Source organism: Macaca nemestrina, chromosome 11, assembly GCF_043159975.1.
Source record: "Macaca nemestrina isolate mMacNem1 chromosome 11, mMacNem.hap1, whole genome shotgun sequence".
Lineage (NCBI taxonomy): Eukaryota > Metazoa > Chordata > Mammalia > Primates > Cercopithecidae > Macaca > Macaca nemestrina.
Window position 1 is genome coordinate 22,628,729 of NC_092135.1, and position 24,272 is coordinate 22,653,000.

The following is a 24,272-nucleotide window of genomic DNA, read 5'->3' on the forward strand; positions in this document are numbered from 1 at the left end:
TAGCACTGTGTGCTCTGGTTAGGCCCAGACCTCCTGGGCAAAGATAATATTTCAATGGCTTGAAACTCATGCCAAGTTACACAACTTCCAAAAAGAATGGGTCTTTCATGAGCTCATAGCTCCTTTCAGGTAGTGATGCTATTCAGCACTCAGGCATGACAATGTGGGGATGTAACTGCAGAACAGATTTCCCACAGTGGGTCTTTGCTTTACTGTGTCTGTTTTCTATATTTTGTGTATTGATTTACAGATACTTTTGGCTACACTGATAGTTCCTCAATTTCTATGGTTATTTTCTCGTTATGATAACATACGTCTCCTCTACTCCTGATTCAAGTCTTGTTCTCAGTTTTGTACTTTTACCTGTTCATTTGTTCTCCCTTTCCCTCAAGGTTGCCTTAAAGCCTATAATTATGTCAGCTGCAAACATTTTCTTCTTCCATTAAGGTGTACTTAATTGTTTGCCAAGAGGCTCATTATAGTTCATCACCTAAAAATCTTACTGTAATCTTCAGTAGTATGTACATTGAAAACACTTTACTTTTTATGTCCATCCTTCTTTTTATTTTTTAAAGCCTTCTTCTAGGAAAATAATATATTAATACCACCTGTATTCACTCTAGCCCCTTCCCCTCATATCTAAGACTATAATGTCCCAGCAGCTACATCCCAGATTTCTCATCCATTATATTCCTTTACACTAATATCATTCCATTTAAGTCGCAGTTAATTAACTTGGTAAGTTTTGGCATCCTTTTTTGGTTATTGGAGCCATGCCTGAGGAAGGTTTGGGGAAAGATACAAACTTTTTAAGGGTATGCCATGTGTTCGGCACTCTGCCCGGGACTTTGCTTATGTTGTTTCATAACATCTGTTCACCAGAGTAAAACCTCAGACTCACACAACCCACTCTTGATATAGTTTGGTATTGGAAGCAATTAAAATATTTTAAATCTTTTCAGATTCTTGATGTAATACCAAGTAATACAATGATGAATCACTATCACAGAGATCTTAAAGATACTATTTTCTCCATTCCAGCCCCACCCGATGTCCACTGCAGGGCTTTGAGCAGGAAAAAATGAACAAAGTTATCTTGAAGGTCATTATCATAGATTTTGTGTCCTTATATTTGTACACCTCAGATTGAACTAAAGAACATTTTCACATCCACAGGCAGTGTTCTCTGCTGAGTGCCTAATCAAACGGATACACTATTAGTCTATTTTTAATTTCAAACAATGAGAAAACCCTGAAGTAGTCTCAGGTATTGGGGCCCAGGGATGGATACACAGGGAGCTAAGGAAGCAAAGAGGAACTCCTCTGTCTCAGGAGGAAATGCACAGTGGCTCCTGGTTCTGCCTTCTGCATGGCTCCTCACTGTAGGATTCGGTTGTTCAGGTGACTCTATGTCTTTGGGTCTCCTGATTCAGCCTAACTTTCCGGTTCCTTCCATGCTTCTACCACTTTCTCTGCATCGCACATTTAAAATTCCCTAAGAGAATCTGAGTTACTGCATGTTCTCATCTCCAGTCCATGCACACCCTCTTGTTATTTTTAATTCAGTTTCATAATTTCCCCTTTCAGTCTGTATCCCCAATCCTATTAGCTTCCCTCATATGTAATTTATAACCTTCTACTTCACTCTGCATCTGTTTATATTAATGTATATGTATTCCTGATATATACATATAAATATTATTTAGCTTGTGTTTTAATTTACATTTATGATATACATATTCATCTTATTTCTGATACATAATGGTAACTAACATTTATTGAGCACTTAAAATATGCTATATCTTTAAGTGTTCTCTTTATTCACTAATTTATTCTTATGTCAATAGTATCAGTTAGATATTATTTTTATTCTTTTGTTACAGATAAGGAAATCAAGGAACAGATAGGTTAAATAATTTGCACAAGAATGCACAGCTAAGAATGTCAGAGGCTGTTTTGTCATACACACAATTTGGTTCCAGAGCTTGTCCCCTATTCTGTGTATTAACTGCCTCTGTTCCTGCTGCTGTTTGTAGATTAGATTTTATTTGGGGAGCAGTGCATGGTATTCCATCTTTTGCATCTATTTAGCATTTTACATTTATTTCCCGTTAGTGATAAATTAGCAAGCCTTCATTCAATTCTTGGCCATTCAACTGATAACTGTTATGAACAGTCTTATAATAGCCTCTTGTGCCACAGTATGATTACTAGATGGCTAGTAAAATAGTATGAATATAATTTACGAACAAACCATAAAACAAGAACAATAACACAAAAAAAGGTACCAAAATGTTAGTAGTTGGTAGCTGTTGAATGGTAAGAATGTTTTCTTTCTCCAACTCTTTTCTCTTTTTGCTTCCCATTTCTCATATCTCTATTTAGAATTGTACTGTTGACAAGCACCCAGATTTTGAGTCTCAGGTGTGAAATCAAAGCCAGAGCCAAATTTCTACCTGTGTGGCTTGTGTATTGTGTCACTTAATTTTGCACACACCTAGGTATAGGTTAGTTTTACTTAATTATTTCCAATAGCAACAAAACAAATATTTGTGCCCCGAAATTCCATAGTTGTTTCTACAGTATCTCAGTTTTCTTGAATAACACTTGAAGATTTTATCTCGTCTTTTTTCCCCAAATCATCTTTTGAGATATACTAGAAAGATGAATGCAAAGTACATTCTAATCCCAGATGAAATAATCCAGCACTTTCCTGGATCAGAGCTATACTTCAAATGTACACAGCTGTAGCCTTGGCAGCCCAAGCTCTGATTTGACAGTTCATGAAATCTTATCAAATGAAAATCCTTACTAATCACGTTGTCTCCCACTCCCCCCATGCATTACCGTTATTGTCTAAACAGTCGGCATAAGGAGATGGTCTTGCCCATGTCCTTGCTGCTCCAAGTTCATTTCTAAGGGGATGATGGTTGTAGACAAATTCCTATAAAGCTAAGATGATTGTGAAGAACAGGAGGCAAAACAAAGGAAGCTGTCTTCAACATGTCCTGAATTATATCTCCACTTTACAAAATTATTACCAGCTGTTGAGCCTTGTGAAGTTACAGAATTTCATGCACCTTTAAAGCAAGAAGAGACATGAAAGCAACAGATTAGAGAAGTCCCTATGAGTCATTTCAAAGAGCTTGGACTTAATATAGGAGCAAGGGAGGGAACACAGGAAGAGGAACCTGATTGGTGAGGGTGGGAGGATGATAAAGATTTCAATGTAACTGTTTTTATTTAAGGTCTTACGATTTCATCCCCATCGATGCCAGCCTTCAGGCTCTGTGTTCAATAGTTTAAATAATTCTGCTTTAATTAGCAGGGAACTATTGATTGCTGTATACCAAAGTTAATCTTTACCTACTCTGTTTATTTGGCCAAGAAATAGATAAAAATTCACATGAGCACTCTACCCTTTTCTGCATGCCATAGAGGTTTTGGCCTTGAAGAGAAAACATCATTTTGGGGAAGACTTGAGACATTTGATCCTCTTAAATATGGAATTTCTCAAAATGAAACTGTATTCCCAACTCCGACTCCCATCTCATACACTGAATATGTTATATTTTCTTTGTTAGAGAATAATACTAGTAGCAGAAATGGCTAACCTCTTGCTCCAGACCATCTGATGTACAGAGCAATTTGAAGTAGATGTAATAATTACCTCCACTTTACAGAAAAGAATATTGAAGATTGGGGAGGTTCAATGACAGGCACAAAGTAACACTACAAGTAGTAAGTGTCCTGGTTGATTTTGAACTTAGGTCTTTAAATTTCTAAGCCCATGCTGTTATCTACCATGACACTATGCCTTTCTAATAGAAACGGTGAATTTTCACCTACTGAGTGCTCACTGTGTGGTCAGTACTGTTTAATGCTCTCATTTGATTCTCGTAATAATCTTATGCAATGGGTAGTGTTATTAACCCCATTTGATAGCATTTTCTATAAAGGTCTAGATAGTATATATATTCAACTTTGTCAGCCGTACTGTCTCTGTCACTAGTCACCTCTGCTTGTTGCAGTTTGAAAGCAGCCATAGGCAATGCAGAAACAAATGGGTGTGGCTCTGTCCCAACAAAACTGTATTTACAAAAACAGGTGGAGGCTGGATTTGACCTGCAGTAGTCCTTGCGATGGTTGATAACGTTGAAGCTTAATGGATTTAGGCAACTCATGTTTAGGTGGGATATAAACCTAGGACAGGCTGGTGTGTATCTAAGGCTGCACTCTTGTCCATGTGTTACATTCTCTTCTTTATTATAATCTTCACTCCTCTCTCTAGTAGGTTGAATTTTGTCCCTGCAAAAGATATGTTGAAGTTCTATCCCCCAGTACCTCTGCCTGTGAACTTATTTGCAAATAGTCTTTGCGGATGTAATTAAGGAACTTGAGATGAGATCATCCTAGGTTTGGGATAGGCTGCAAAACCAATTATTAGCATCCTTATAAGAGAAAAGAGAAAGATTTGAGACAGAGGAACAAAGGGGAAACAACCATGAGAAGATGAAGGCAGAAATTAGAAGTATGCTGCCACAGCAAGGGGCCACCAGGAGCCACCAGAAACTGGAAAAGGCAAGAATTTTCTCCTATAAACTTTAGAGGGAGCACAGCCCTGCTGACACCTTAATGTCAGGCTTCTAGAATGTACCAAAATGAATTGAGCATATATTATGAGAGGGCAATGAGAATAATTTTTTCTTGTTTTAAGCTACCAAGTTTCTGCTAACTTGGTACAACTGTTCTAGAAAACTAACAAACCCTCTTTTTCTGTTGCTTTTTGCTTTTTCTTCAGAGGAATATTTTGGTTGCTTTTGATGCTTTTTTCTGGTTTCAACAGCCCTCTCTGTGTGAATTAGGATTATCCACAGTCTCTTGATACTTCTGTTAGTGTAATTAGAAGATTTCTGGCTATGTAATTTTTTAAAGAAAATAAAATTAAATAAATAAATTGAAATGTCTTGACTTCTTTTCTTTATTTCTTCTTTTATTCCTTCATCCAAGGTATATCATTAAATATATAAGATATCTGTCAATTGCAGACAACAGAAGTCTAAATCTCTGGATTAGATAATGCACAATCCGTTACGAAACAAAATTATTGGCAATGGAACAAATTCTCCATTACCAGAGAGCTGTATAAATCAAAACTGTAAGTTGTATTTAATTTTACACCTTGGTGATAGTTCAAAGGTTTTTATAGTAACTTACAAGGAGTTAATGTACTGTGAATTCATTCTTGTACATTGATTTCTGCATTAGCTCCGTGAAAGGTACAGTTCTTTGGCAAATGAAAACTTTTGGAGGTAAATTTTTTTTGTCATGTAATCCATATTCTGATTATAAATCAGAATTTATAATAACTTGTTTCATTGTTCATGATTACAAATCATTGTCTGGATGACCTTGCAGTCCAGCAAATAGAAAAATGGATTCTCGTCTCTGAAGCTTGCTGTGCAGACATTGTATTACATTATGAACTTTCTTCCAGTCCACAGAGTTCTTTGGAGGAGCTAGGCTCTGAATAAAGAGTGCTTCCATGTATCTATGTCTAGATATTCATGTTCTAGGTATTCACGATGTCTCGTGAATGCTGGTGTAGTAATATGTAGAATACTGATAGCAATAGAAGTTAATCCACCTAATGAACCTTAAACTTCAGAAACTTTATTATCATGATCCTCTTCTAAATCATTGCACCTAAATTTGCATTTATAATTTTATCTTCTGTTTTTAAATTTTAAAGAATGCCTTTTTCGTTATATAATTTCCAGAGCCCACTTGTCTGCTCCCACCCTGGCTGGTAGTGTAGAGTCCGGCTCCTTCTGAAGATTTCAGACTAAAAAAGTTTTGACTCAACCCTTCCTAGATCCCTTCATGTGATGAGTAGGGTGAGCCTGGACAGGTAGATCTCTGTATCATTCACCCTCCTCTCCAATAACCATAGTCTCACCTTACCTTTTTTAAAAAATTGGACGTATGAGTAAGTTTTGGCCTTGTTTCCGTTGGTAAAGCAGTCCTTAGTTTAGGGACTGTAGAGTACTGTGATAGCACATTTCATCTGAAGAGGTCCTGCTATTCAATTCCAGCCAATTGTTGCTATGCTGAAATGAGATCCCAGATGTTCCCAGATCATCCACATTTTCAAGGGAAGTCAGAAATGTTTATTTTATGTGAAATCTCCCAATTTTGCACTCCTATCCTCATAATAAATATACAAATATATAAATAAATAAGCAAATAAGTATGCAGGTAATCAGTAGGTAAATCTGTTCTAGTCCAATATAGTGGCTGGATTCAGGTCAGAGTTTCTTTAGGGACCCTAGGAGATAAAGCAAAAAGAAGAGACATACTTTTCTTCTAAGCTTATATGTTTCTGAATCCCATGAAACACATAGAGCCATGTATCTACTCATAAACTGGTGATTGCTGATGCTTAGGATTCACTGTATCAAACCTGTCTTCACAGTTTCGAAATGAAGCTGCTATTTAAAGAGCAGATTCACTGGTCATTTTGAAGGCAGTCATTTCCATTTAGATAGTATATTAGCCATGTGTACATGTCACAACTAGTTAATTATAAGTAATATCCTATCATGTTTCATTATATTGTTCTCTAACAACATGCATACCATTTTTAATTATATTTAGTGGTCTTTTAGCCTAAGGGCAAAGCATTTGCCACTTTAGAATTTTCAAATTCTCTCTTAATCAAGTGCTCTGATCTCATGCTGTCTCTTCTTCAGTCCAGTGCCACAATCAAATTTATATCAGAATTCTTAATCAATTTTCTAAGCCTCCCCAGCAAACCTCCTGCTGTGGTCTTACACCACCCTAGCCAAATTTATACTTCTCCTCAAACAAAAATTATTGTAGAGAATATTTGACTTATAAACATTTGGGGTTCATTCTCATCTTCTTAATTTAATTTGTGGTCTCTCCCCTGCCAAGATTGCCTTCCACATGCCTATTTATCAAAATTCTGCTACACTGTGAAGGTTATTTATTTTAGGTTAGGCCATGACATATGTAGAGTTGTACTTTAGGGATATTAATATTGCAGTTGATCAGACATGGAATGGATTAGAAGAAAGAAATTGGAAACCTGTAGCCCAGTTAAGGGACTATTAAAATAGTTCAAGTGAGAGATATTGAGTATCTGGCCTTGGTTGGTAGCAGCAGATTTGGAAAGACAGACATGGAATGAAACAATTGATTTACTGATCCAAAGCAGAATCTCTCATTTTGTCAATGTTATCCTAGTCTTTAATTTACATGGAAATGAGCTGGAATGAGGAAAGACACCCAAATTTGAAAATTATTACCCTGTAATTTTTCTGCTAAAGTATCTTTACAGAATTATATTTTTTATCAATTACCTGCCCCAAAAACATAATAATGAAAGAACATTTTTACTCTGCTATATAGCTTTTAGTAGCAGTAAAATGTTAGTATGTCACTTTCATCATATATTAATTATTTTCCACAGAATTCTACTTCTTATATTTTTTGACCCTCATAGCATTATAAGAAATTAGAAAGGAGAAGCATAGTTACATTTTTATTTTCACACAAGGAAATTGAACTATGGAGATTTAATATTTTATCCCAGATGACATAAGGTTAGACTTTGATTTATAATCCATATTGTGAGTCCTTTTTTAAATAATAAATTATACATTTTCCTGAAATATATATATAAGCTCAACTTTTTGCAAAGTCACATCCTTGTTTGATTTGATTTGCCATTCACACTGTGCTAACTGCTGATATAGCTTAATCGTATTTTCTCAGGACACTATATTCTCAAAATATTCTAAATATTTGTTTCATTGTGCTCTTTACTTCACCTTCTGAAGATGCTTTGTTGTGCCAAGCTTGATCCATCAGGATGGGATCGGTAATGTTGCAGAAACAGACAGAACAGACTACTTCAAAGTCTCGGTGGTTGAAAGCCACAAGGTCTCTCACTATTCATGTCCATCTTGGGTTGGCTGGAGACTGCGCCAAGTCCTCATCACTCAAGGACCGGGGCTGATTGAGCAGCCAGCACCTGGAATATTGCTGGTCCTTGTGGCATAGGGAAAGAAAGAGTATGGCAAATTATGCTGCAGCTCTTAAAGCTTCTACCTAGAGGTGACACACTTCATTTCTGGTCACATTTTATTGGCTAAAACAAATGATAAGATCACACCAAACTTCAAAGTGTGGTAAAGTGTCCAGGAACAGAACCTGAAATATTTGGGGAATAGCCTGATGAATACAAGATATGCTCAGAAATCAGCTTTCATAAATGAGAAAATGTAAAGTACAGACAGTATGGTGTAGTTTAAGGTGAAATTCTCTCAAGGCAAGAAGATGTAATGAGAAGACTTCATATAGGCCCTTGGAGCCACAGTTCTAAGAATTACTCGGTAATATTGGGTTATTTAAATCTATGTGTCTTTGTTGTATTGCAAATGCCAAGTTTATTATGTGATTAAAGCATTCAGTCACTTTAATTTTAACAGCACTTATTTGCAGTAATGGGAAAAATAGCTAGTGTATGTGCAGTCCTAATTGAAGAGTTCAGATTGTTCTGTGTCTAGTCTTCCATTTGTCTCTAATATCCTCAATATCATCTAAGAAAAAAAATATCTTTTCTCTGCCTGGAGGAACCTGGCACAAGGAAGTTAATGTTGGAAGCTCTGCCTGTAGGAACAACTAGAGATACCATTGTGATTAAATTGCCTGGACTGTTCAATTTCAAAGATCAGTTCTTTATAGGATTTGGCTGCTTGATTAGGTTAACACCGATACATTTAGTTTTGGCAAGTGAAGCAAGTCAAGCCATTAGCCAAAAACCTGTGTACCATGATAAATACTTTTCACAAGAATCTCTTAGAAAATTAAAACCATAATATATTCATATTATCTCACTTTGTCATAGAATTTGTATACATTGTTTGTATCATACAACATATGTACTTGATCACATACCACATTTTTTTCCCTCATTTATAAGAATTATCTGTTCCCAAATATGAATTAATTAGATCAAGAGCAGGGTTGATTCTCTATCTTGTCAATCCTTTACTAAAGAGAACATTTTGTGCCATAGTAATTATTTGTTTCTACTTGATAGTGAACTATCTCAACCAAGTCTGAGTTTGAGTTCCCTTTCTACTTCTGACTATAAAATGAAGCCTTTTTCTAGATGACCTTGAATAGCTCATCTACATCCAAAATACAGTACACCAGTGAATTAGTGAATTGTAATTTAATTAAGGAAACTGGCTGACACTGAAATGATTTTCCTGGTGGATGTAATATAATTTAATAAGTTATTGTATTACAAAAAAATTGGGTTTTAAGGAATCTAGTAAAACTTTTTTTGTCAGTTAATTGTTTGAACATTGTATGACTTGTAAATCAGCCACATTTCAGTTACCTTATCATATTGTGGGTCTAAATGAGATATTTTGTTTGCAATACATTAGCGTCATTTATAATATTTAACCTTATTTTTCTGTGCTGATGGAGTTCTCTAAAAAGCAGTAAAATACTTTCTACTAGTAGACAGTACTTTCAAAACCATCTCTTAATAATTTAGAATTCTAAAAAGAAGAGATAATAACATAGGCACTTTTTAACTATCATCTCTTAGGCCTCATAGAGACCTAAAAAAGGTTGGAAGCATCTTTTTGAAAGTATGCAACTTCTTTTCGTGAGTGGTATTTCCAAGAAAATGTATACATTCACCAAAGCAAACTGGTAACTCTATTGCTTTGATTTACATTTTCGCATGCTGATGGATTGAGATTTTAAGTAAGTGTTTAACATTGTCAGTTCCTCTCTGCGTAACAATGGTAAAGTATTGATCTAACTTCTCAAATTGTCTTTCTTGAACTAAGGTTAAAATAACTTTTGCAATTTTTTCCCCACCTTTCCCAAACAAATATGCCCTTTAAACCAATCTGATTTAAGTCATTGGGTACTTTTTAGTATAGTGTATTTTTACTAGATAAATAGAAAAACAATTATATTCTCGTAGTACTAAAATACATAAATAGAAAACTGGATATCCATATGCAGAAGAATGAAATTAGACCTCTATCCCTCACCATTTACAAAAATCAAATCAAAATGGATTAAAAACTTAAATATAAGACCTGAAACTATAAAACTATTAAAAGTAAACTTTGGGAAAATGCTCCAGGACATTGGTCTGTTCACAGATTTCTTGAATGAGACCTCAAAAGCATAGGCCACCGAGGCAAAAAATGGACAAATGGGATCACATCCAGCTAAAAAGTTTCTGCACAGTAAACACTCAACAAAATGAAGAGACAGCCTACAGAACGAGAGAAAATATTTGCAAACTATTCAGTCAATAAGGGATTAATAACCAGAATATATAAGGAACTCCAATAGCAAAAAAACAAAATAATCCAATTGAAAAATAGTCAAAACATCTGAATAGACATTTTTTAAAAGAAGACATACAAATGGCCAACAGGTATGTAAAAAAAAGCTCAACACCACTAATCATCAGGGAAAATGCAAATCCAAACCACAATGAGATATATCACCCCAGTTAAAATGGCTATTATCAAAAAGATAGAAACTAACAAACTCTAGTGAGGATATGGAAAAAGAAGAATGCTCAAACACAACTGGTAGGAATGCAAATTAGCACAGTCACTATAAAAAACAGTATGGAGATTTCTCAAAAGACTAAAAATAGAACTACCCTATGATTCAGCAATTTCACTGCTGGGTATGTAACCAAAAGAAAGGGAATATATCAAAGTATCAGTACTCCAATGTTTACTGCAGCAATAATCACAATAGCCAAGATGTGGAATGAACCTGAGTGCCCATCAACAGATGGCTGGATAAAGAAAATATGTATATACACAATGGAATATTATTTGTCCATAAAAAGAATGAAATTGACATCCTATCATTTGCAGCAATATGGATGGAAATAGAGGAGATTATGTTACATGAAATAAACCAGACACAGAAAAACAAGTATTGGGTGTTCTTACTCATATGTGGGAGATTTGAAAAAGTATGGATCTCATGGAAGTAGTGAAGAGAATGGTGGTTCCAGAGTCTGGAAAGGGTAGTAGGGAGGGAAGGAGAAAGATAGGTTGGTTAATGAGTACAAAAAATACAGTTAGATAGAAAGAATAAGATCTAGCATTCAATAGCACAGTAGGGCAACTATAGATAACAATAATTGTTGTATATTTTAAAAAAGTAGAAGAGAAGAGTTGTAATGTTGACAACACAAATAAAAGATATATGTTTGAAGTGATGGATATCCCAGTTACCCCAATTTGATCATTACACATTGCATGCTTGTATCAAAATATCACATGTACCCCATAAATATATTCAACTATTATGTATCCATAAAAGTTAAAAAGGAAAAAACATAAAATAAATTTTAAACAGAAGATTTTTAAATATTGAGAAAATCACAACATGATATTTTAACTTACAAGATTCTCCAGGATCTTAGCTTGTTCAGCATTGGAAAAAAAAAAAAAATCTGTTTCCTTTTTGGTACTATGTTTCATTATTTGAGCACAGTGTCAGTAGACAGAACATAAGCTGTCCAGTGAGATGTTGGCTATTACTTTATATAGCAGGAAAATATAAGTAAATTAATCTAGGTTATTTTCTCAGGATTAATATAATCAATATTTCCTACTTTTAGATCTTTCAAAACTAGATCTTAATGGGAGAAAAATGTGTTTGTACTTGACTGATGAAGGGAAAATATGCTCATAAGGTAATATTCTGGGAGAGGTTGTATTAATGAGACCACCTTATTCAGAGAACTGTGCTTACACATACTTCCGTTATGCTAACTCAAAGCCTTCAGTCTTTGGGGATTAGAAATATAGACTGAAAAGTCCTTTCATTCCAAGTCTCTGGGCTTCAACTCTATTTAGTAGATCATTAAATAAATAACACTGGTTGTAACATCGATAGAGATAGTATTAATGAATCCTATTCAGTGCATCTTTATCTGTAATAGGATATTTTTTGAGCATATACTATGTATAATGAATATGGTTTACAAAAGTACAAAGTTTGGTATATTCTCCACTGATAATTCTGTAGTGACTACTTCACTCCTAATTCTATGTGCACACTGATAACTAAAATAAAACATTGAAGTATCCCTAAGCCAAGTAATAAGATGGTCCAAACAGTGTATTCTGCATATAAACTGTAGTGTAAAACACTTTTTGGTAGAAAAAACTGCTTTTTTTGGTAGCAATTAGGTTTAGATGTATGAGTGTTGCCATGAAATATTATGTAGATGGGAACAGAGATTCTGTGGTATATTTTGTGGAAATGAGTTTTTTAAACATTAGTTGGACTTCTGTAGTTAGAAATTAGAGTTTTTATGTGGCAGGTCAACCTTGCACATAGTCACATTTGATCATATTCTGTTGTCAAAAACTGTAAGTGTTAAGTATGTGGGTAAAACTAATCCTTTTGAATATGAGATAGGTATATGAATATGCAAGTATTAATATTCCTCACTATGAATTTTCCTTTGGGGTATACTCTGGCATGAAAATAATTTTCCTGAAAAATACATGTCACTGTGGCTTAGTCCTGTTGAATTTCAAAATTATTTTTTACTCATTGAATTTATAACCTTGACTTTCAGAGAGATCCTCTGGGTTTACTTCTTATCATAGGGAAAGAAAAAAAGAAGTATTGCTACAGGCTTGCTAATTAAAATCCTTCAATATGCAAGTGTAGAAGAAAATGATTTAAAATCTCAATTAAAAGGGCATCTACTTCAAAATCTGCTTTAACATAGGGTCTACATAGACTTTCAAACATTTAAAGTTTATCTGAAACCTCCTTGAATTTCAGATTTGCATTTGTGAAGTATGCATGCCATGAGAGTTAATCCTACCTAATTTCTAGTTTTCCTCTTTTTATTTGGTAGCAAATGAAAGCATTTTGTGACTCAGTTTCTCTCTAAAATTAAGTAATGTGGCTTCTTTTTAATCCTTTATTTAGCTTTTACTATGTATCTAATAGTGAATTAGTAATCAAAACTCCTTAGAAATGACTGTAAAATTAACATTATGTTAGAGGATTAGTCTTTTAGGAGTGTCTATTGGAGCATTTTTTTTTTCAACTCCAGAAGGATCTTTTCTGATCACTCTTAGATTTTAGTGTATTCTCTCTTGTCAATGACTATTATTGGGGAAATTTAAAGTCATTCTAATATTAATCTGAAAGAAATATAAATATTTTATATATATATACTTATATATTATATATGTGTGTGTGTGTGTATGTGTGTGTGTGTGTGTGTATATATATAGAGAGAGAGAGAGAGAGAGAGAGAGATAGAGAGAGAGAGAGGAAGAATCAAGGAAACAAGGTTCTGAAAGAGTCTGTAGACCAGGGGAGATGGTGGAAATGAAGAATGTTCCTTATATAGGAAAATGGACACCTTTTTCATGTTAATATGAAGAGAGAAGAAAAAAATATGAGAATGCATACAGACACACTCATAGGAAACTGAAGGAGTCTCGTCCATTTCTTGCTTTTTTTTGTGAAGGAAGATGTGAGGAAGACGTGAGGTCTTAGAAGTTTGAAAATAGGTGGAGGTTTGAAAGAGCTGTCTATGGAATCAGAGGGAGAAGAAAACTCAGAAGAATGGCTAAGCGGTGTGAGAAATTGGTTGAAGGTAGAGTACATATTAAAGTGTCTCCAGTGTGGTATCAGCATTTTCTTCATCTCTGTTGGGCAGCACTGTTTTAAGAACAGAGAAGGAAAACAGTTGGAGGAAACTAAGTCTGAAGTTTTTCCAGCCTGGGATGGCAGAACACTGGGATGAGGCCATCAACCAAATTGGCAAGAGAGTGGTTAAAGTAATGAACCAGGGAGGCTAAGCTGGTTAGAAAAATAACTAATTTTTGCACAAGCAAAGGCTTGTGCAGAAGATGGAGTAGTCTGTGTAGGTGTAATTTAAGATAGAAGAGATGGGAGGGTGGGAGGAGCAATAAGTTTGGTAGGCAGGCCTCAGAATCACCTGAATGTGTTTAAAAACGACCCTTTCCTGCGTCCCATCCTCTGAGATTCAGGTAGAATTGGTCTATGGGTGGTCCTGGAGAATGGACATAGATTTTACAGACGAGGTTGTAAACCATTGTTTAGAGTCTTTTATAAAGAATGCTTTTTTTTTCTTGGTTTTGTTTGTTTGTTTGTTTTGTTTTTGTAAAGTGTGTTGACATTTTATTATAAAGGCAATGGGGTTTGGCAAAGGTTTCAAAAAAGGAGTAATAAAAGTTATTTTGTATTTTAGAAAATTATTTCCCCCCCCCCAGAGTAATTGACAGATACCAAAACAGAACAATTAAGAAAAAGAAAGGCAGACTTGTGGAGAGAATATGTCATTATTCTGGGCCAGAAATGGTGCGATCTTGAATTAGGGCCTGACAAAGGAGTTGTAGAATAGGGGACTTATTTGTTTGTTTTAATATAAGGATTTGTGATACATTTTAATGTTTGTGTAGAATGATGGAGGAGTGTCTAAGCTAACTGGAGATATTTATTTTGGATAACTTCTTAGCTTTTCCATTGTTGCATAAAATAATAACACCGACTTCACATCTCAAAACAATCTTTATTATCTCAGTTTGCATGGGGCTGAAGTTCAGACACAGCTTCTCTGGATTCTCTGCTTAAGGGCTTCACTTGGTTAAAATCAAGGTGTGGGCTGGGGTTGAGATCTCAACAGAGGCTTGGCTGGGGAAAGCTCCTCTTCTGAACTCCCTCATGTTTTGGGCAGAATTTATCTCCATGCAGCTGTGGGCCTGAAGGCCCTGTGTTCCTGCTAGCTGACAGCAAGGGGCTGCCCTCAGGTCCTAGAGGCTGTTTGCAGTTTCCTGTCATGTGACCATGCCATCAGCATTTCATAGCATGGCTATTTTCTTTTTCAAGGCTAGCAGGAGAATCTCTCTCTCTCTACACAAAAAGACCCAGGCCCTCTTTTAAGGTTCTTCACCCGATTAAGTCAGGCCCACCTAGTATATCGCAATCTGATTAACTGATATGGTATATTAATCATATCTGTGAATTCCCTTCACCTTTGCCATATACCATAACCTAATAATGGGAGGGAAATTCTGTCACATTCACAGTTCCTTCCCACAGTCAAGCAGAAGAGATTATACAGGCATGTACAACAGGATACAGGGATTAGATGATGCTGCAGTTAATTGGGAAAGGAACACAAGAGAAGTATAAATTTTTAGGAAATTGGTGGCCTCAGTTTTAGACATGTTGAATTTTCAGTAAATTGGGCATCAAATTAGAGTGGTTCAGTAGATGGTATGGAATTTAGTGGAGAGATCTGCATTGGAAGTATATATTTGATAGTGATTATTAGAGGTGATAGTTAAAACAGTGAGATTATCCAGAGAAAGACTGTAGCAAGAAGTGGGCTGAAGACACAAGCAAGGCCAAGTAAAGCTAGAACTTCTAAAGCTGTACTTCAACCCACATCTCTTGATTTCAGTGCAATATCCCATTATACAACTTTTTGCTATTCTTCTACTGTCTTCTTTCAATAATATCCCACTCTTCCTAATCTGTGGTCCACTGTCTGTCCTCTTCCCATCCCCAAGTCACATTACAGAATCAACATCTTTTTCAGTGAAAGCCTTGCAGATCATAGACCCTTAAAAAAGATGGACTCTTTTATGATCCCCCTTCCAGACAGTGAATTGTAGGAATCATAGGATGGAAAACACAAAGCCCAGTGAGGGGAGATATCACCATCTTTAGCTCTGAGCTACCTCATTCCTTCTTATCAGAAACCAGAACTGTGTACTTTTTCCTGTTCCTTTCATCCCAAAATTGCCTACAAAGTAAACAGAATGGCACAAATTTGAATGCAGATGTCATATTTATTTATTTCTTAAAACTTTGGTCTGTTTATTTGAGTACAAAATTATTGAACCCACTACAGCAATATTGTTGAAAAATCCAAACTGTGATCATGGAAATAGAAAGTGAATTTGATCAGTACATTTTAATCAGACTTTCCTCTCTTCTCTTAAATCTTTTTCTGTTAGGTTACATTCAAGAAAAATGTGTCATACCCTGCCCATTTGATTGCAAGTTAAGCGATTGGTCTAGTTGGGGGTCTTGCAGTTCATCTTGTGGAATTGGAGTGAGAATTCGATCCAAATGGCTAAAAGAAAAACCTTACAATGGAGGACGACCATGTCCCAAACTGGATCTCAAGAATCAGGTAAAGTACATGAAGCAACAAATAAAAAGCTAAAAAAGTTATCCTCATCATTATTTCCCATTGAAATTGAAGTCATTCTCTTATTACAAGGAGCTCATGAAAAGTTATCACAATATCAGAAGAAGGATTAAGGGGGCCAAAATTAAAATAATAGTATTAGTAATCGAAGCTTGGCCCCCTCCAGATAATGCTGAGACAAACTTGATATCCTTAGCAGTAATAATATTTACAAAATCAAATCAAATTGATATTTAAATGATCTTAAGCTATAATTTTGATATTTTAAAAGTTGGATGTATATATGTGTGTGTGTGTGTGTATATATACACATATATATTTCAACATAAGTAATAATGTTGGGAGAGTATCACTTACATCATTCATGGCAATATGATTAGTGGCCTTATCCATCAACTCCAAAAATGGTGTTCTATTTTTCTTTCACCTAACACTTTATCCTAATGTTTTTCATTCTCAATCTTGCCAAATCTTCCACAAGTCTATAAATCTCTTTTGAACTAGTTCTCTACCTGCTTTCTCAAAAATCATAGATATTTTCATAAATAAAACCCTGATAGATCCCTTTCCATATACATGTCTAATGAAATTGCCATCCTAAGCAATCAAAGTTGATTAGAGTATTTCACTTGGCTTTGTACATATAATAGAGTCTAAGATTTTGTTAAGAATTATAATAAAGGACTCAAATTTCTCCCATGATTGCATACTGATTATTAGATTAGGACTGATATTACATTAATCAATTGACTAAGTTGAGTACAAGATGATTTTGGTTAAAAGTTTTTTTACCGGGCGAGGTGGCGGGCGCCTGTAGTCCCAGCTACTCGGGAGGCTGAGGCAGGAGAATGGCGTAAACCCGGGAAGCGGAGCTTGCAGTGAGCTGAGATCCAGCCACTGCACTCCAGCCTGGGCGACAGAGCGAGACTCCGTCTCAAAAAAAAAAAAAAAAAAAAAAAAGTTTTTTTAAATTTTTAGACAGGTGAAGTGTGTCTAATATGAGTTGGTGGATCCTCTGTAATTGGGAAACTTAAGAGAATAGCTACACATGCTTCTATTACTAATTGTAGAATATGAATTTCTACCCTCTCAATTCCATTCACTCTATGCATGCTGTTTAATGTAAGGAAAATCTCATATGTCTTTTCTTAATTAATTTTAATAGCATGTTTATTACTGCTCAGACTTGAATAATATGTGTCAATTCAAGACCAATCTCTTTAGCTATTTTTCCCTAAGTTTTTATAAAAGACATATAACTCACTGAAATTTAAAAAAAAATTTCAACAAGATATGTTTAAGTTCTAAAACAGAGCATAGTTATTATGCTAGTCTTGATTTTTAAGGTTATATGATAAAATAATGACCAGAGTTTATTCTCTTAAAGAAGATATGAACCTTTTAGGGAAAACAAAGCAGAGGATTATAAAATCAATGTAAAGGTTGAAAAAAAAAAACCTCGCAAGATTTTGGTGACAGGAGAGTAAAATATGATTAGTGAAAACAGGAGAGAAATAATTAAAGCAGAGATAGTCTGAAGAGATAAGCCTTACAAAGAAAGAAATAATGCAGGTTTATGTTCAGGAGGGAGACTTTGAGGGAAATACTCTGTATAAAGACTATTTGCCCATCCCTGGGGGAATTTTCTGGGCATTTAAAATGAAAAGAATTAAGCACTTATAAATAATGTATGATAATTTTTTTATATCTTCCTCAAAACCATCAATGAAGGCTAAGCCTTGATAACACTAGTGTTAAACACTCATTTTAATATGCTAATTTTATGAACTAGGAAATTATCAAGAGAATAAAACAATTTTATTTGAACTCTGACTTTCAGACTTTATTCTCAGTATGTGAAGGCAAATGTATAGACATATCTATAATATTTGAGAGTAAGAATAAGATAAAAATAACTCATTTTATGAAGGGATGACACAACAGTATTTGGGTGCCTGTTGTGACTTAAAAGAAACTTGTTCTAAACAATTTATTAACATGTAGCACTTATACCCTTGGGAAATTGTACAAACTAGAAATTAAATCAAAGTTCAAGAATAATCACATCAATTCAATAAGTGAAGATAAGTCTGTCTGTAGAGGGTATTTCTAACTTTTGAGTTCCAGAAGGCAATTGCAGCCTTCCAAAGATATTTTCTTTTTGGTTTTTCTTGATGCTCAAAAAAGAATCCAGAGTTTTAATGATCAGAAATAGAATTTAGTTTGACTTTTATTTTGTTATAAAGAGATTTCAGATATCAAGTATGTATGTGGCTAAATTAAGAACCTCACCCCAATCCGTATGTTGTATCTTAAAAAAATTTTGTTTATTGTAAATTGACAATATGGGGGGTACAAAATGATGTGTAATTTATGAATACAGTGTGGAAAAATTAAATCAGGCTAGTTAACATATCTGTTACCTCAAATACTTTTTCTTCTCTGCTAAGAACATTTGAAATTTACTTCTTTTCTTTTTTTTTTTTTTTTTTTTTGAGACAGAGTCTTGCTCTGTCGCCCAGGCTGGAGTGCGGTGGCACGATCTTTGCTCACTGCAAGCTCTGCCTCCCAGGTTCACGCCATTCTCTTGCCTCAGCCTCCTGAGTAGCTGGGACTACAGGTGCCCGCCACCATGCCCGGCTAATTTTTTGTATTTTTAGTAGAGACGGGGTTTCACTGTGTTAGCCAGGATGGTTTCAATCTCCTGACCTCGTGTTCTGCCCGCATTAGCCTCCCAAAGTGCTGGGGTTACAGGTGTGAGCCACCATGCTGACTTAAAATTTATTTTCATAGCAATTTTGAAATGTATAATACACTATTATTAACTACATTTACCATGGTATGCAATATATCTCAATTGAAAGTAAAATGTATTTCTCCTGAGATTTTGTGCCCCTTAAGCATCATCTCCCCTTCCCTCGACTTCCATCCTTTGATTACCACCATTCTACTCAGTGTTTCTATGAACTTGATAGTTTTGGATTCCACATGTAAGTGAAAGCATGCAATATTTTTCTTTCTGTGTCTGGATTATTTCACTTATAAGGTTTTCCAGTTGCATCCATGCAGTCTCAAAGGGCAAGGTTTCTTTCTTTTTAAGGTTGAATAGTATCCCATTGTGTATCTATATCACATTTTCTTTATCCACTCATCTGTTGATGTACACTTAGGTTGATTCCATAATTGACTGTTGTAAATAGTGCTGTAATGAGTATGGGAGTGCAGACATCTCTTCAACATACTGATTTCAAATTTTTGGAGTAAGTACCCAGAATTGGGATTGCTGGATCATATAATGCTACTTTTAATTTTTTGAGGAATTGCCATATAATTTTCCATAATGGCTTTACTAGTTTACATTTGCACCAAATGTGTATAAGGAATCACTTTTCTCCACACATACTTTATATCTTATCATGGGTTAATTGATCAGGACAATAAGTAATAAGTCCTCTCTCTCACTCATAAGTTTTTGAAATAATGTAGTGAAAAATCCTAAATTTAAAAGAAATTATCTTCAGAGCCATTCTATCTATCTATCTATCTATCTATCTATCTATCTATCTATCTATCTATCTATCTATGTATCTATCTATCTATCTGTGTGTATGTGTCTGTGTGTGTGTATAAGTATGTTTTTGGAAAGATCTCTGTGGTGACTTCATTATATATTTGTTCTTATGTATAGTAGAATCCCATGTGTATGTTATACTTTATATAGAGCTTTGTTTGACGTTATTCATATTTTCGTAATTCATATGACGATAAATTGGGTTGTCAGCAATTTTCATTTTTAAAAAATATTCCCCAGCTTCTATTATTTATGGCAATTCTTTAGAGGAGGCCACTATTTGTTTCTCTAGGCTAGGCATATGGTATATTTAGAGTTATACCCACTGAGACTTTTTTATAAAGTTCAATTTTACTGCTAGCTTTAGGTTATTCGTCTCCTGTCCAATTTGTTTTAGTTTTCGATTTACTTTCCTATTTTTGGAACCAGATTAATACCCTATTGCATTTTTACCCATAAGTAAGAGCTTTGAAAAAAAGGTAACCAAATTATAACATTAAGAGAGGAACACATCTTTACTATTTGGGCATGAGGAGGATACATTATGTGTCAGATTGAGCCTAACATACTGTTCATAAAAATCTTGAATTTTGATGTGTGTGTGTGTTTATGTAAATGTCAGTATACCTGCATATACTTATTCATTCTCCTCCACTGTTTCTCTTTAGAATATGAGGTCTTTTTGAGGGCAAGGGCTGTCTTTCTACTTTTGTAACTCATTCCAGCCCCTGTACATTATCTTGTGGGTTGTCAAATTGTATTCACTGGAAACCTTATTTAAAAGGTAGCTTTCTGTCTGGATGAGTGGTGCCTAGTTCCACAGAAATTAAAAAATATATTAGAACTCTGGTCTCTTATGCTGTGATTTGTCATTAGAATTCTCATAAATGCGAGATCTTTTAGAGGAAAGAGATCAGAATCTCCAAATTATTGTTGCCCAAAGAGTCTTTCAAAATTTTCCTGGAGCATTTTGGGTGTTTCATTCCCCATTGCAATCTAACACAACAATATAAATGGGAAGGTTGCTATTACGTACACATGCTTCTCATAAATTGGTCTGAATCTGTTAGTGAAATCAGTATTTATCATCTTTCATAAATGCCTCCTTTTTAAACCAAAACCTATCACCATGATAGCTCTTTCTCTAGAAGTGCCTAAATGACAGCAATATTCGAGTAGCTTTCTGCTAAGTGTATTTGTGATGCTAAATACTTTGAGCATGCAGCTTGTCCAAAGCTCTTATCAAGGCATAAAAGGTCTTGTAAATAGTTTATTGTATTATCAGGTCAGTTGGCTAATGTCCTTGACTCAGCTTTGCATATTAAAATACCTAATATATTTTAATTTTTCACAGTCTCTAATGTGTTGAGTAGATTTAAGTGCACTTGCACTGTACATTTTTTGCTACATATTTTTTTAATGTTGCCTAATAGAAAAATAAATATGAGGACATTACATTTACATTTCCCTTTGTGAGTTCTTCACACGGTTGAAACCAAGGGAGTTCCAGAAATCTTTATATTTTGTTTATTAATTGCAAAGCACTGTGTTCAGTTTGTTTGAATAAAAATTTTGTATCAAGATTACCTGTACTTTTTATAAGTACATGCTATTTAAATGCATTTTGAAAATATTTTTATTATGTTTGCAACTGAATGAGAGAATATAAATTAAATATGTGTGTTCTCTAGAAATAATTGCTATTTTAAAGGCGTGTCTTCTCCCCAAAGAGAGTTGCTCTAAATTTGGAAATGAATAATGTAATAAATTTTATTTTTCATAGCAGGGTAATGATATTTTTAAGAATTTCTTCTTTCCAAAGATACACAAATATATTTTAGAATGAAGATGACTTTGGAGTGAGAACAGTTTCTATGGAGAAGTAGCTTATGCTCATTCTGATCCTGCTTCATTAACTATATTAGCAGCATGTTGGGATGTGAAAATAAGATAACTGTCATTCTATTACAATGTTTGTTTACCCAGAAATATATGACTATGCTTCAGATTTAATTTGGTTTAATCGGTGTTGGCCTCTTGCATCTTTTCGACCAGCCCAACTCTCTGATCCTGACCTAGGCCTGATCATTCCTGGCAGACTGCTGCTCACTTTGGACTTAGAACTTTGGCAGGAGCCCCAGACTTTACTGGAGCAAGAAGTCATCTTCCTGGGTATCCATATGGAAGGCAGCCCAAACCGATCCACGATTGAGCACATTCAGGTGTGCCATTCTTACATGCAGAGGGGCGGTTGGTGGTTTTACCTTGGATAAGAACTTGTTTTAAATATGAACCATCACGTGCCATATAATTAAGGGCTGCAGTGATTTATTACTCAGGGCTGTTTGGGAGGATTTAATTTAGAAGACGAAACCTCTAAAACATTTTACCTCTCTCTGACATAGTAATAATCCCAAAGCCCAGGCATGTACCCTATCTTGGAGGTGGCATAAAATGCCTTATATAAGCTGGTGTTCTTCCATTGGTATCCTTTATGCCGGTCAGCTAGCCCTGACTCTGTGCTCTCAAGTTGTGGCATTGCGCTAATTGAGCTGAATGGAGCTCAGAGGAGACGCAATTTTTCTTTTTTGTTCTTGCCCTTTCGCCATTTCCAATAAAAATTGTTTTCTTCTCCTCAAGAGATTCCTCTCCGCCAACATTTGTATCCACACACACTCTATTGTAGATCATTGCAAAGTACTACCCCCTCAGGCTTGTTAAATCTTTTGAATCTTTGATTGTTATTCTTGCGAGCTGTCAGAATCAATCATGAGAAGCAATTTTCCTATATCCGTTGTCCACTTAGTCTTACATTTTACTACATTTTTTCATACTGGGTATTGCTACTCTGCATGCATCCAAACTCCCTTTTAGCTGTTTTTCGAGGTATTTGCTATATACCTCTAGAATGTTCTCTTCTAGGCTGGCTTGTCAAATGTCCCTAAGGCTGCCCTTGGGCAGGGTTGTCAGGATTGGCTGGAGACAGCTATAAAATTGTGAGGTTGGCAAATTTTGTCTAATTTTGCCATTGGAAGTCTTTCACTGTCCTACCATATCTCATATTATCCCTAGTCCCTTAACTCCTAAAGTCCTGAAATATTAGATAACATTAGCTTCAACAGGAAAATCAAGTCATCCTGTTTGTAATTTTGCAAAACTGTCTTCTTAACCAAGTGCTTCAAGTAGAAATTCCCAAGTAGTTTTCTAGAAAAACGTTACAACCTGCTTTTCAAATTTTCTCTGAATCAGTCTGTCATTTAAGCTTTAAATAGAGAATGAAAAGCTCTCCCCTCCTTTCAGGCACTGAAATAATAAGGATCTGATTTTAACTATGTGTGTAAAGTTTTTATACTAAATGTACTAGAGGACTTCAGAAAGTTTGTGGAAAAATAGAATTAAGAGATAAAAATAAAAAAGATAAACATTTTCCAACATAAGCTCCATCCAGGTCAAGACCCTTCTGTAAGTGATGATACTAGCCATTTAGTTCATCCCTAAATAACTGAGGGTTCTGGAAATTTAACCATGTCAGTGCAATCAATCATTTTTTACATTATTAACGAAAGAAAAATGGGTACATTTCAAGTTCTTTTTAAGATTAGAAAACATAAAACAAGTTAGAAGAACCAAATCAGGACTGTAAGTGGATGCCTAATGATTCCTATGAAAACTCTCACAAAATTGCTCTTGTTTGAAGAAAGGAATAAGCAGGAGCATTGTGGTGATAAAGAGGGAATCTCTAGTGAAGGTTTCCCAGGGGTCTTTCTGCTAAAGTTTGTATTATTTTTTTCTCAAAACACTTTCACAATAAGTGGATGTGATCATTCTCTGAACCTCCAGAAAGTCAACAAGCAAAATGCCTTGAGCATTCCAAAAAACTGTTGTTATGGCCTCTGCTTTTGACTGGTCTGCTTTTCCTTTGACTGTACCACTTCCTCCTCTTGGTAGCCATTGCTTTGATAGTGTTTTGTCTTTAGGATAGTACTGATAAAGCCATGTTTCATTTCCTGTTACAACTCTTTGAAAAAATGCATCAGAATCTGGATCCCACTTTTAAAAACTTCCATTTATAGCTCTGCTTTTGTCTGCAGCTAATCTGGATGCAACAGTTTTGGCACACATCAAGTGGAAAGTTTGCTCAAGTTTAATTTTGTTTTAGTCAGAATTGTGTAAGCTGCAGCAGTTGAGACATCTATAGTGTTGGCTATTGTTTATACTGTTAGTCATCAGTTACCTTCAATTCAGGCACTACCAAGATAAAATTTTTCCTCAAAAATTGATGTGGATGGTCTGCCCATTTGGGCTTCATCTTCAACATTGTCTAATCCCTTCTTAAAATGAGTTATCTTTTTGTAAACTGATACTTTATTTGGGGCACTGTCTCCA

The 24,272-nt window shown here is 35.0% G+C and overlaps 1 protein-coding gene across 2 annotated transcripts in view; it reads left to right on the top strand.

Moving 5' to 3' along the window:
• Positions 1-24,272, top strand: part of LOC105492585 (thrombospondin type 1 domain containing 7B) — a 900,526-nt gene that overhangs the window by 646,669 nt on the left and 229,585 nt on the right. For both annotated transcript variants that reach the window (XM_071072671.1, XM_071072672.1), the window contains exon 15: positions 16,119-16,297. In XM_071072671.1, the coding sequence (XP_070928772.1) occupies positions 16,119-16,297 (179 nt within the window). The remainder of the gene's footprint in view (positions 1-16,118; positions 16,298-24,272) is intronic.